The 13,230-nt window shown below is 48.3% G+C and overlaps 1 protein-coding gene across 3 annotated transcripts; it reads right to left on the reverse strand.

Moving 5' to 3' along the window:
* Positions 1–3,474: 3,474 nt before the first annotated feature.
* On the reverse strand, positions 3,475–10,863 carry crk (v-crk avian sarcoma virus CT10 oncogene homolog). 3 transcript variants are annotated; one of them, XM_083636999.1, is made up of 3 exons: positions 10,451–10,863; positions 9,223–9,777; positions 3,475–3,927 (listed from the first exon to the last, which is right to left on the reverse strand). In XM_083636999.1, the coding sequence occupies exons 1-3, from the start codon at positions 10,655–10,657 to the stop codon at positions 3,790–3,792; spliced, it is 900 nt and encodes a 299-aa protein (XP_083493125.1). In that variant the 5' UTR covers positions 10,658–10,863; the 3' UTR covers positions 3,475–3,789. The 3 variants fall into 3 exon arrangements, with proteins under 3 accessions (XP_083493125.1, XP_083493124.1, XP_083493123.1); XM_083636998.1 differs by having other exon boundaries at positions 9,223–9,794; positions 10,438–10,863; XM_083636997.1 differs by having other exon boundaries at positions 9,223–9,827; positions 10,438–10,863.
* Positions 10,864–13,230: the final 2,367 nt, after the last annotated feature.

Raw genomic sequence — 13,230 nt, forward strand, 5'->3', positions numbered from 1 at the left:
ATCTTATTATATAGGATAACAAATTCTGTAGCTAAGCAACTGCCATGTTAAATCTTAGTAACTCTATAAATCAGGCTGTGGCAAACGCTGGCATCAGAACAACAAAGGATGTTTTGTGTTTATATTAACACACACACACAAATGGCCAACAGGTTTACCATTTGTCATGATTTTGTCTTTATTTACTATCATGTATATTTGAACACATTACATGCTACAGAAAATAAAAAGGTCATTTCAATCGTCTCGAAAGAATATAGTGTTATAATAAAATGGCACGTTTTGATATCGACACGATTTCTATTGGCATTTTGCCAAACCCTCCCTTTTTATGAAAGGAAATGAATGACTTTATGCAGGGTTACTAAAAAGAAAAATACCTCATGGTGGTGGTATGATTGGCAACACAAATGATAAGATAACAAATGATGTAGCTAAGCACCTGCCATGTGCAGAGTGAATGGAAATTAGAGGCGTGGCATCGATCATAAATACACAGATGGGACAGATTGCGGCAAGAGTTGACCAACGTTTCCAAACAGGAATATGGCCAAAGACAAAGAATGATGAAAAGAAATATGAAAGCAGGACAAACGTAACATGTAAAGCACAGCGTGGAAGCACAGCTTCAGTGACCAGAACAACCCCTGGAAGTAAAAAGTCACATATCAATAGAAACTGGTAAAAGGGTGTGTGTGTGTGTGTGTGTGTGTGGGGGGGGGGGGGGGGGGGTGTAAGTGCATTCTGTTTCAAATTAAATTTCATCTTATTTAACCTCATAAATACTGGCATAATATTCTCCCCAGAAAGAGCCTCTCTGGCTCTAATGCTGTTACAGCGCCATCTGAAGGCGAAGCGGTGAGCTGAGCATAACACCATGACAGTGTTACACAACACAGAGGAACAGCTTCTGGGAAACATCATGGCCGCTCCTCACAGATCAAAGTCAAAGCGGACTAGGTTTAGTCTAGCCAAGGTCTAAGCTACACTTCGACTGGGTTTAGTCTAGCCAAGGTCTAAGCTACACTTCGCCTGGGTTTAGTCTAGCCAAGGTCTAAGCTACACTTCGACTGGGTTTAGTCTAGCCAAGGTCTAAGCTACACTTCGACTGGGTTTAGTCTAGCCAAGGTCTAAGCTACACTTCGACTGTGTTTAGTCTAGCCAAGGTCTAAGCTACACTTCGCCTGGGTTTAGTCTAGCCAAGGTCTAAGCTACACTTCGACTGGGTTTAGTCTAGCCAAGGTCTATGCTACACTTTGCCTGGGTTTAGTCTAGCCAAGGTCTAAGCTACACTTCGCCTGGGTTTAGTCTAGCCAAGGTCTAAGCTACACTTAGCCTGGGTTTAGTCTAGCCAAGGTCTAAGCTACACTTCTACACTTAGACTGGGTTTAGTCTAGCCAAGGTCTAAGCTACACTTTGCCTGGGTTTAGTCTAGCCAAGGTCTAAGCTACACTTCGACTGGGTTTAGTCTAGCCAAGGTCTAAGCTACACTTCGCCTGGGTTTAGTCTAGCCAAGGTCTAAGCTACACTTCGCCTGGGTTTAGTCTAGCCAAGGTCTAAGCTACACTTAGACTGGGTTTAGTCTAGCCAAGGTCTAAGCTACACTTGTATGGTGTAGCAGCAGCACAGTGTGGCCTAATGCAACGCCGGCCAGGCAAACCCGCGTACATCCAAAGCAGTTTGCATCTTGATTGGAGAAGTTGATGATTGTCAGGTGTCAACAAGTGGATTGAAATCTCAACAGAACAAAACCTCTTAAAGAAAATCTGAATTAGAAAACATGATCCGCTATTCTAATTCCTATTTGCCGGGCCTCTTGGCATAATGTTCTGGCTTGAAGGTATGCTTATCTCTAGAAGTACATTGGCGGGCAGAATTTAATAAGAGATAGGTATGATAAAAATGGTACTAATCCACGCGGGCTTGATGTATGATAAATGGGTAAAGCCTTTTTAAATGTTAACAAAAGAATCAAGCTTACAGAGGTGAGGCAGGGGGCATGGCGGCACACAGGAAGAGGAAGCTGATAGTCAGAAGTGTGAGAGAACAAGAGCGGTGTGAGTCAAGGCAGCGACGAGAACGTTAAAAAAAAAGGTAAGAAAGGGAAAAAAGGGCAGGTAGCTAACGACACCATTTTCAGTTTTCTTGCACACATTTGAGATGTATCGACGCAGAGAGAGAGCGAGAGCAGTCCATTTGGCTACGGCGTGTTCAGTGAACGATAGCTAATGAGACTGTACTGAGGTGATGGAGAGCCGTATAGGCGTATTCACTCTGGTTGGACTTCATGCATGTACATTAGACTCAGAATGAGAGCGTTACGTGAGTCAGGCGAACCTGTCACTCCCTGCGTCAAAACTGCGGACAAAACGAACAGAGCGCTAAAACCATAACGAAGAGAACGGAAAAACAATAGTTTAGCATGTAATGATAATCACATAACACATCATTTCATAACAATGTGTTTTTTCCTTACAAAATAAAAAGACTACTTGGTTGTGGTGGTACTTGGTCACTTGTTGGGGTAGACTGATGGATGGCTGGGGGGTTGTAGTGTCGGGGTCGGGGGTGGGGTCTCGAATGTAGTGTGCCATCGCGACAGTCAAGAGTCTCGGGTTCAGTACTTGGGGTCTGGTCTGTGGGAGTGACGACGACAGTGTTTTTCTCCGTTTGGGTTTGGCGGTGGGAAGGTTTTTACTTGGTCATCTCTCCGAGACGTCCCGATGGTCCAACGCCATTGCTGTCCTCATCTCTCGGCGTCTTTAGCTCATGTACCGAGTGCGTGGGTCGTCCCCACATCATGCTGCATTCACGTCCCATGAGAACGATGGGAAAATACGAGCGTTCGATTAAAAAAAATACCATTCACTTCAGCTTTCAGGTGGTAAATACTACTAGAAAATAGTTTCTACGCCAGCTTACAGGTTGTTATTAGTTCTACTCGGGATGCCAATTTCTATGATTCCTGAATTCCGACATCACCGGCAAGGGAATACCTGCATTCAAGTGTAGGGGAGGGTGATGCCAACGACCATGACGGGACCCAACTAGGTTCGGGGTTTAAGTGTGAAACAAGCTGATTTGGATCGACCAAAAAGTCTGCAGAAAACCTCGACCGGAGCATCTCGGCGGTATCCAACGAGACAAAAAACACACAATCATTTCCATCTTCTCACTTTTCAAATTCCGCGTTCCACGTGAATGCAGCACGAGCAGACCGCACACAGCGCCGTGATGGTGGTGGTGATGGATGAAGACGAGGGTGAAATAACATTGAATAAAAAAAAAATGACGCACGCCGCGCGGGACAGTTATCTTACTGTGCCACACGGGAACACAGGAAGGGGAAGTGGTGGAGCTCTGGCGGCGAGGGGAGAAGGCCAAAAGGAGCGAGCGGCGCGTCCCGACGGCGGAAGTTCCGATAGGGCCGGATCCCGGGAGGAACAGGAGATTCGTCTCTTGCTCGAGTTCGTCTCCCCCGTGTTCCGCGACAGGAGCGTACGACCCAGTTTATCGGGAGGTCAGTTAAGAGGAGGTGGAGGGAGGGAGGGGGGTCACCATTATTCAGAGGGGAAGCGGGCGGTGAAGGGTGGAAATGGAAGGGTGTGTCCGCATCAAGGGTCCCGACGAGAGGGCCCATTTTGTCGTCTGGAACTGCAGTCGGTAGGTAAAAGCTGGACCAGACGCGGGTGGGTGAGGTGAGGTTACAGAGTGGAAGGGGAAGGAAAAAGGGGTGCGAGGAAAGGGTCTAAATACTAGTGTCCAGGTCGGCTCCCCGGCTGTCCGCTCTCAGCTCAGCTCGTCCTCGGGGTTGTGCTGGTCCAGCAGTTTGACGTGCGTGAAGGGAAAGTGGCCGCGCTTGCCTTTACATTCGCCCTCCCACTGGCCGTTGACGTTTATTTTGGTCACCTTCACCATGTCGCCCACCTGGAGGGAAGACAGGGAGAAGGAGAGAAAGTGGTGACATCTCTCTACAGCAGCAGCAGCACATATTGATTCATACTGACACCCCTGTTTCTTTGCATTTCATACCTCCACAGTCCATAGCAGTTACACAACTGATTTTCTTTAGGTTTTTTACCGGTCCCTTTTAAGGCAGCAGCCGATGGTAGCAAGTAGGGATGGGAGTGGCCGATTTGCGATCAAATTGTTATTGACGATTGAAGGGAGTGATCGCCAATTGGCTTTTGTACAGCGATATTTAAGGTGATTTTAACTCATTGACTATCACAAGACGCTAAAAAAATAATCTCTAGAAGTTGCACTCTACTGTACACATGGAGCGCCCACAGAGCTCCGTTAATCAGCAGGAGTGAGCGGTCTCACTCCAACGAGCACCGTCAAGTCAGCCACAATGTCAAAGTACGTCTTCCGCAGCGGCCTTTCAAAAGTAAATGTTGACGTTAACCTCAATATCAATTTTGAGTCATGCTTTAGACTAGTTTCACTCCATATGTAATCATAACCAGTCTTTTGATGTGTAAGTTATTTTTACGAAGGTTCCTCATCGTTAAGGTTATGAGTGATTTAAGGTGATTTTGCACTGCGCGCTTTTATTTTTTAAGGCTAAAAACGGAAGTGGGTCGTGTTATTTGCCGAGTTCTTGACACTGCCTCTGGTTTTCTCTGCAGCCGTACGCACCTGTGAATAAATCTCGTGGCGATCTCGTTCAAACTTGAATCCAGCCTCCGTGTTGTGTTACTTTCTGTGAGGAGGTCACAGAAGGATAGGTCTCTTTATAAAAAATTATTATTATTAAAACGACGGCCAATTCATAGATTATGGCGATTTGCTCGTCTATCGCCAATCTCTAATGACCACAATTGGACGATATGAAAATAGGGACGATCGATCGCCCATCCCTAGGAGCAAGCAAATTCACAGACCTTTAATAACCCCGTCCGCCTGGCTGTAACGCGCTCTTTATCTTTACCATCAGGACTCCTAGACTTTAGATCGACCTGCGGGAGGAACTCAGGCTGCTAAAGTGTAGCATCTTTTAAATCGCGTCTTTAAACGGAGTTTTATAGACTTGCTTTGATGTAATTGTCATGACCTTTTTAACGGTCTGTATTTGACCTCCTCAGTCCTTTTTATGGTTTAATTTCTCCTCTATTGCCTTGCATTGCTTTAGATTTGGTCACTTTTTCTTTTGCCACTTCTTTGTAAAGCACTTTGTGACTGTGTTCTGAAACTTGCTACCTAAATAATCATGCTAATGATCAGCCGACATGCTATCAGAGGCATTGTTGTTAGGTGACACTACACAACTGTCTGTCTTGTAATCAGGAGTGTTGATTGGTGGTTTTCACACGATATGACTGAGCTGAGACAGGCGATCACACATTACAAGATATTTCACCCCAACGAGTCCACAAACAGTCTCTCACACACACCGGCTTTATTCTTTCTAAACACTCATGCTCGCGCAACATAATGAGTGATTCTACACAATTGGTTCAACGTCTGATTTATTAAGTCGGTAGTTATTCAGTTTCGCGTTATCTAAAATATGATTTTTGGCTTCGATAGAATAGAATGATCTTAGTAAACATCTCAAATGTGCATAGCTACTTAAATGCTTTTTGGGTGGTGGGACAGCAGTTTGTACCCCTCCCCGTATAATGACTTTCTCAGTCAGACCACTTGCCTGCCCTGCAGCCTGCTGCAGACATCACCTGCCCTGCAGCCTGCTGCAGACAGCAGACATCACCTGCCTGCCCTGCAGCCTGCTGCAGACAGCAGACATCACCTGCCTGCCCTGCAGCCTGCTGCAGACAGCAGACATCACCTGCCTGCCCTGCAGCCTGCTGCAGACAGCAGACATCACCTGCCTGCCCTGCAGCCTGCTGAAGACAGCAGACATCACCTGCCTGCCCTGCAGCCTGCTGAAGACAGCAGACATCACCTGCCTGCCCTGCAGCCTGCTGCAGACAGCAGACATCACCTGCCTGCCCTGCAGCCTGCTGAAGACAGCAGACATCACTTGCCTGTCCTGCAGCCTGCTGAAGACAGCAGACATCACCTGCCTGCCCTGCAGCCTGCTGAAGACAGCAGACATCACCTGCCTGCCCTGCAGCCTGCTGAAGACAGCATACATCACCTGCCTGCCCTGCAGCCTGCTGCAGACAGCAGACATCACCTGCCCTGCAGCCTGCTGAAGACAGCAGACATCACCTGCCTGCCCTGCAGCCTGCTGCAGACAGCAAACATCACCTGCCTGCCCTGCAGCCTGCTGCAGACAGCAGACATCACCTGCCCTGCAGCCTGCTGCAGACAGCAGACATCACCTGCCTGCCCTGCAGCCTGCTGCAGACAGCAGACATCACCTGCCTGCCCTGCAGCCTGCTGCAGACAGCAAACATCACCTGCCTGCCCTGCAGCCTGCTGAAGACAGCAGACATCACCTGCCTGCCCTGCAGCCTGCTGAAGACAGCAGACATCACCTGCCCTGCAGCCTGCTGAAGACAGCAGACATCACCTGCCCTGCAGCCTGCTGAAGACAGCAGACATCACCTGCCTGCCCTGCAGCCTGCTGAAGACAGCAGACATCACCTGCCCTGCAGCCTGCTGCAGACAGCAGACATCAGCCCGGCCGTGTCTGCCTCGCTGCGCTCTCTCATTGGCTGTAGTGTAGCACGTTGAGCCTCTCCCAACGCGACCAGATATTTAGCCTGCTAGATATCTACCGATTTGTGACCGCAGAGCCAACGTGATTCGCCCCTGATCACGGGGGTTGTCGCCGAGCTAAAAAAAAAAAACAGCTCACCGAGGGTCCAGAATGGCTTAATGTGAACTAGGCATCAGGCTTTGACACTAACGAGACGGTGTTACTACTTTATATAACTGTGCAAGACAAGTGCCATATCTGCATGACAGTCATTCAGGATTCTTTACATTGAGGAAGTGAAATGTACATAGTGAACTGAACAACATGCAAAGCCGACTGTCACGGACTTATGGACAGTCTGTAATTGGCTGCAGGCACTGCCCCACTGGCAGGGGTGGAAGTAATGAAAAAGGAGGGAGACACGCACATCCAAAACTCAAAGTTGGGGCAGGTGCTGAGCTGAACTAGAACAGTGAGACAAAAAGAATAAAAACTACTCGCACACCGCAGAGCTCCTTTTCTCCAGATTTATTTGTAACGCCTTTCGAGCTACATGCTCTTCATCAGCAGGGGTGGAAGTAACTCATTACAACTAGGGGTGTCACAATATATCGTCCCACGAAATTTCGCGATAGTAAAACGTCACGATATGTATCGTTGAGATGAAATCTCATATCGCAAAAAAAATTTTTTTTTTCTCCAACAGTCGTGGAGAACTTACAGTCTGACCCTGCGGTGATGTCTTCTTCCAGCAGATAACGAGGAACTCTGCCGTTTTTGATCTGTCATTCATATCATTTATTGTTGAAAGTATATACATTACTTTCTACATGGATCTCCCATTTCGATAGGCCCTTTACACGGGGGGCATTTTGTGTCGAAAAGGCAGGATAAACACAGGTGCAAGCAAAACACTAATGAGGGTTTCAAAGTTCCATGATTGGAATTTGGAAACCCTCATTAGTGTTTTGCTTGCACCTGTGTTTATTCTGCCTTTTTGACACAAAATGGCCCCCGGCGTGAAAAGGGTCTATTGAATGGCTGTGACAGCCCTGCTATTAAACATCAACGGTTAAACAAGTACTTAAACGAGTACTTAAACGAGTACTTTTTACTTTTACTGGAGTATTTTTGTCAACACCAGTAGTTTTACTTGTAGATGAGTAATATTTCAGTAATGTAACGGTACTTCTACTTGAGTACAGACGTCCGCTACTTCTTCCGCTGCTGCCCAATGGTCAGATGTTGCAAAACGTGTATGTTTCACATGTAACATCTCAAGAGAATTAGGAAAACTGGACCAAAAAACAAGGGTTTCAGCCCGGCTTGGACTCGAAACTCCGACTAACCTGGGGTGGGATGCCCGAGGGGGCGGGGCTAATGAGCTAGCATCCGAAATATTAGAGTAGTACGTACGTACTACGTCCGTCCCATGTACTGAAGCTAAAGAGAGGTCCTTCACAGTGAGTGGGGTTTCTGAAGAAGACGAGACAAGGAAACTCGAGCTAATTATTAACTGTGCAGCGCCGCCTTGCTGAGTCATACTACTGGTTTATAGTGGGGCAAAACAAACATCCTCACACAGCTCAATGGCAGCAGACACTATCAGCACAGGTGGGAGGGGTGGCACTAACTCATACAAATCATCCACCTAGCAGACACATTATCAGAGCCAACATCAAGAAAGGGTTGAGACTTTTCAGAGTTCCCCTGCTTTGGTTGCAGCTAACAAATGAGCTGGACAGAGACAGAATAAGCAGTAGCAGCAGCAGGACCCCGATTACAGGCGGCAAAGCAGGGATCTCTACTGTATAGACTATCTATCTATACTGTATAGACTATCTATCTATACTGTATAGACTATCTATCTATACTGTATAGACTATCTATAGACTATCTATCTATACTGTATAGACTATCTATCTCTACTGTATAGACTATCTATCTATACTGTATAGGTATCCCCAGCAATGCCGACCGAACAGGGCAGGAGAGAAGCGCTCCGATTGGCTTTTCTCCTAAGTAGTCCCACTCGCGGGCTCAGCTGGACTTCTGGCTTCACAGAGACCAGAGGAAATGGTCCTGTTCCCAAACACAAACTATTTCCTTCCCCCACTGACCTGCTCCGTGGGAGCCCCGCTCCCACTTCCGGACAGTTTAACAGGCCTGCTCGCCGTGGCCACTGGGAGGAGCACTTAGCAGCAGCTCTCACATCTGGGCCACCCTATCTTCACTAGGAGGTCAAACCTGGGGGGCATGAACGACTGGTCCTAAATCTGCTGCTAGCCTAGTCCAGCAAGATGCACCTAGATAGTTAATCGACATTACAGACGGATAATACGCAGGTCAGTCTGTAATGTGATTTGAATGGACTGATCTTGGACTGTAAAGGAGACAGATTATCCAGCAGTGGGCAGGCTGAGCAATCTCTGACCCTGATTTGTCTCCTCTCTGTCTGAGCTCAACAAAAAGCGAAGAAGAAAGAACCCGAATCATTTGGAAAGTAGACCAGGAAAGAGAGGAGACAGAGAGAGGGAGGAGCATGGGGGAGGACGCATTGAGTCAAGAGGAAACATTTCAAAATCATTAACATGTCATCTAACATCAGTTACCTCTAAGGCCAGGGCAGTCTTGTCATAGGCATTGGGTACCCTCTTCTGTATGGCCCTGGCATAGACAGGTCCGTTCTGGAGATTTGGGAGCGGGGTGGGCTGGGCGTACTGGCTGGGGTCCCCCAACAGGGGAGTGCCGGACTGGGGCACAGCGCCGTCAGAGTTCCCCAACATCCCCGGCGGGCCCCCGGGCCCCGCCGCTGAGCTGGGAGAGGCCGGGCGGTACTTCTCCACGTACGGCACCGGGATCATCCCGGCTCGGCCTTCAGAGTTCTGGGCGTTCCACCACTGCTCCTCCGGCTTCTCCAGGACGCGCAGAACGTCGCCCTTCCTGAACGGGAGGTCCTCCTCGTCGTTGCCGGGGAAGTCGAAAAGCGCCCGGACAAACTCATCTTCCAGACGCGGCGGAGGGCCACCAATGCTGTTGGCGCTGATAAAGGAGGTGTGTTTGGACTTGTTGATGGGTTCTATCAAGGTGGTAGTGTCCAAGTAGTGGATTTTATAGAACTCCAGCAAAGCAGGGAGAGCCTCAAACTCCTGGTCACCGATACGGAACTGTGGAGGGGCCAAACCTGGAGGAAAGAGTGGAGGATGGGCAGAGAAATCTTTTTTAAGGACATGCAATTACTAAACCAAAAGGCAACCTTTTTCCGTCATGTGTGAATTTGAACCGAGTCTATTTATGTAACCAAGTGTGATGGTGATTTCCAGAATGACCAGGTAGGATTGTGGATGTTCTTGCATAGGTCCATTTATGTATGGAAAGGCTCGAGGGGACGCTTCAACGAATATTTCACTATATCTGGATAAGTAAACGCTAGCCCAATACATTTAGTTGGAGAGAGAGAGGACTGTTGGGATAATGAGCACCGATATTGTAAGGTGAATTAATATTTTGTAAAACCGTATTGGATACTTGCCGGGCAGAAGTAGTGTCTCCTGACCATTCACAAAAGGTCTGCAGCCATGAGCTAGCTGTACGGACGCTTGCCAATAAGCAATGCCAGATTTAACTGGCAAATTTGTGAATGGAGTTTGGCATAACGTTTTCTCCTGAGAGATCTGAACCAGGGCTAGCTTGGAACATGCACGTTATTGCGCATCTCCTCTGGCGCAAGTCATGCAAGAATGGTCATAATCATATCAGCATCTCCCGCTAGTTCGTCAGCAGGGATGCACACCGAAACCCCCGTTATCTAGCTAACGTTATCTTACCTGGGCCGGATTGTCGGTTGTTGCTGATGCTATTAATTATGTAATGCGAGACTTTGGAGTTCTCCGATACCGAAAGCACGTAGTCGCCGGGGCTGGTGATGGAGTCCCGGACCAGAAACACCCCGTGCCTCTGCCCTTGCAACAGAGAGACAGCCTCCTGCCTGCTCAACCGGCCCCAGTACCAGCTGCCACGGTCCTCTGCGTCAAAATTTCCGGACATGATCACCACTCCAAAGCCGAGGCTTCGCCGGGCCTTCCCTTCTCTGCCTCCCCGTTATCCACAGGCGAAGCCTTCAACTCATACAAAAACTTTAGCGCCTAGAACACGTTTAGTAAACAGGGACATCCGCAGCTAGCTAGCCGTTTGGTCATCAATTCACCGATACAGATCCGTGGCCACGAAATAAAAAAGGACTCTTATTTGCTCTCCGGTCTGATTTCGACTGTCTTAACTCTATATACTGTGTTTTGGCGACAGAATTTCAGCTACAATTCAGCGACCGATGACAACTAACTTCAAAAACTGAAATGGCGGATACGGGAAAACAAAAAAGACCAATATTATCCAGCTCCAGCCGGGGCCAGTACAGAGCACGCCTCCTAAGTTCAGAGCACGCCCATAGGCGAACAAACAACAGTCCAAAGTGCTCCTTCCTTCCCAAACAAGAAAATGTTAAATAACGAATAAATAAAAACATGGCATCAAAGACGATGGGATTTCAAGCACCAGCTTCAACTCACTTCCTGTAATTTTGACATGCAGGTGATAGACAGTCCGCATGTCTGGGAACGCCCATACAGGCTCTAGGAACGCCCACAACAGACGCTGGGTTAGCTGCTCAGCCTTGCTGGGGGCGGGGTCAGGGTTGGGTAAATTCCCCAGTTCTATCCATTCAGTAAAGTTAGAATTTAGCTGATAGCCCAGCCCAGGCAGACACGATCGGGGATTTAACCACCGCAGTAAACGCTCATCTGAGCAGACGTCTCGTGTTCTGCTCTAGAACCCCCAAACTTGTAGTTTAGAGCCGCAGCACCGTCTTTTGGTGAGTCAGCCCATGAGATATATCGGCGGTTTTACCCCACTCGCGCGCCAGCCGTTTAACATTTTGTGGGCGTTCCCGGACATGCGGACTGTCTCTATCTATGCAAGACCCAGCTCCGGCAGGGCCAGTACAGAGCACGCCCCCCTAAGTACAGAACACGCCCCCTAAGTAGCTACAGGACGAATCAGGAGAGGCCGCTCGCTGCAGGACATCTCTTCCCATCTGGAGCTAAAACCCCTCCCCTCTGGAGCAAAGCTTCCCCTCTGGAGGGAGTGATGAAGCTAGCCACACTCAAACTCAAACTCATTTCCGCTAGTTAACGAAGTAAGGGTCATTGCTTGGATTACATTATATTACATTACATTACATTACATGACATTACATTACGTCATTTGGCAGACGCTTTTATCCAAAGCGACTTACAATCACACATTTTTGTAAGCAATAGAGCAATCAACTATGCAACACAGTCTATGACAGCTACAACTTCTGAAGGAATAGTGGTAAAGTTTAGTTTAGTTTTTTTTTAGAGAGAGAGAGAGAGAGAGAGAGAGAGAGATGTTAGTTCAAGAGGGGCCCAGATGGAGCCTGAAAAGGTGTGTTTTAAGTTTTTGCCGAAAGATTGGTAGTGAAGCGGCTGTCCTGACCATAGGAGGGAGCTCATTCCACCATTGCGGTACCAGGGATGAGAAGAGTCACAATCGGGATGAGCGACTTTTGAGCCCCCCTAGCGAAGGAGGGGCGACGCGTCCCACACTGGTGGAGGAGCGGAGGGAGCGGTGAGAGGTTTGGAACCTGACCATAGATTGCAGGTAGCCTACAGAGGAGCTGTCTGGTGTACTGCCCTGTAGGCCAGTACCAGTGTCTTGAATTTGATGCGTGCCGAGATGGGAAGCCAGTGAAGGTCCCGGAAGAGGGGAGTGACATGAGAGAATTTGGGTTGGTTGAATACCAGACGGGCTGCAGCGTTCCGAATGAGCTGAAGTGGTTAGATGTCAGCGGTAGGTAGACCGGCCACGAGCACGTTGCAGTAGTCCACGCGGGAGATAAGTGACTGGACCAGGAGTTGCGTCGCTTCCCTCGTGAGAAAGAAGAAAGACAGATTTGCGGATGTTGTAGAGGGAGAACCTACAGGAGCGTGCTGTTGCAGCAATGTTGGCTGAGCAAGACAGCTGGTTGTCAAGGTTTACCGCAAGGTTTTTAGCTGTTTGGGAGGGAAGCACAGTGGTATTGTCAATGGAGATGGAGAGATCTGCGAGAGGGCAGTCCTCCCTGGGAGGAAGAGTAGCTCTGTCTTACCAAGATTGAGCTTGAGGTGGTGAGCAGACATCCAGTCACCAATGTCTTTGAGGCATGCAGAGATGCGAGCCTCGATTTGGGTGTCGGAGGGGGGGAAGGAAAGGAAAAGCTGGGTGTCATCAGCATAGCAGTGATAAGAAAAGCCATGAGATGAGATCACATGGGCAAGAGATCTGATATAGAGAAGGAAAAGCAAGGGGCCCAGGACTGAGCCCTGGAGGACACCGGTGGTAAGAGGGCAGGATCTGGAGAGGGACCCTCTCCATAAGACCTGGTATGAGCGGTTAGTAGTCAGGGATCCAGTCACCCAAAATTTGAGAGGACCTGACATGGCATGCTATACTTTTTTTTTGTGTTTTATCTATTCATTTGGACATTAAGGTCCATTGAATGAGAGGTCTGCTCTGCCGGAAACCTCGCGAAAAAAAGTTGTGGCCATTTTTGGATATGA

The sequence above is a fragment of the Poromitra crassiceps genome (assembly GCF_964638095.1).
Source record: "Poromitra crassiceps genome assembly, chromosome: 5".
NCBI lineage: Eukaryota > Metazoa > Chordata > Actinopteri > Beryciformes > Melamphaidae > Poromitra > Poromitra crassiceps.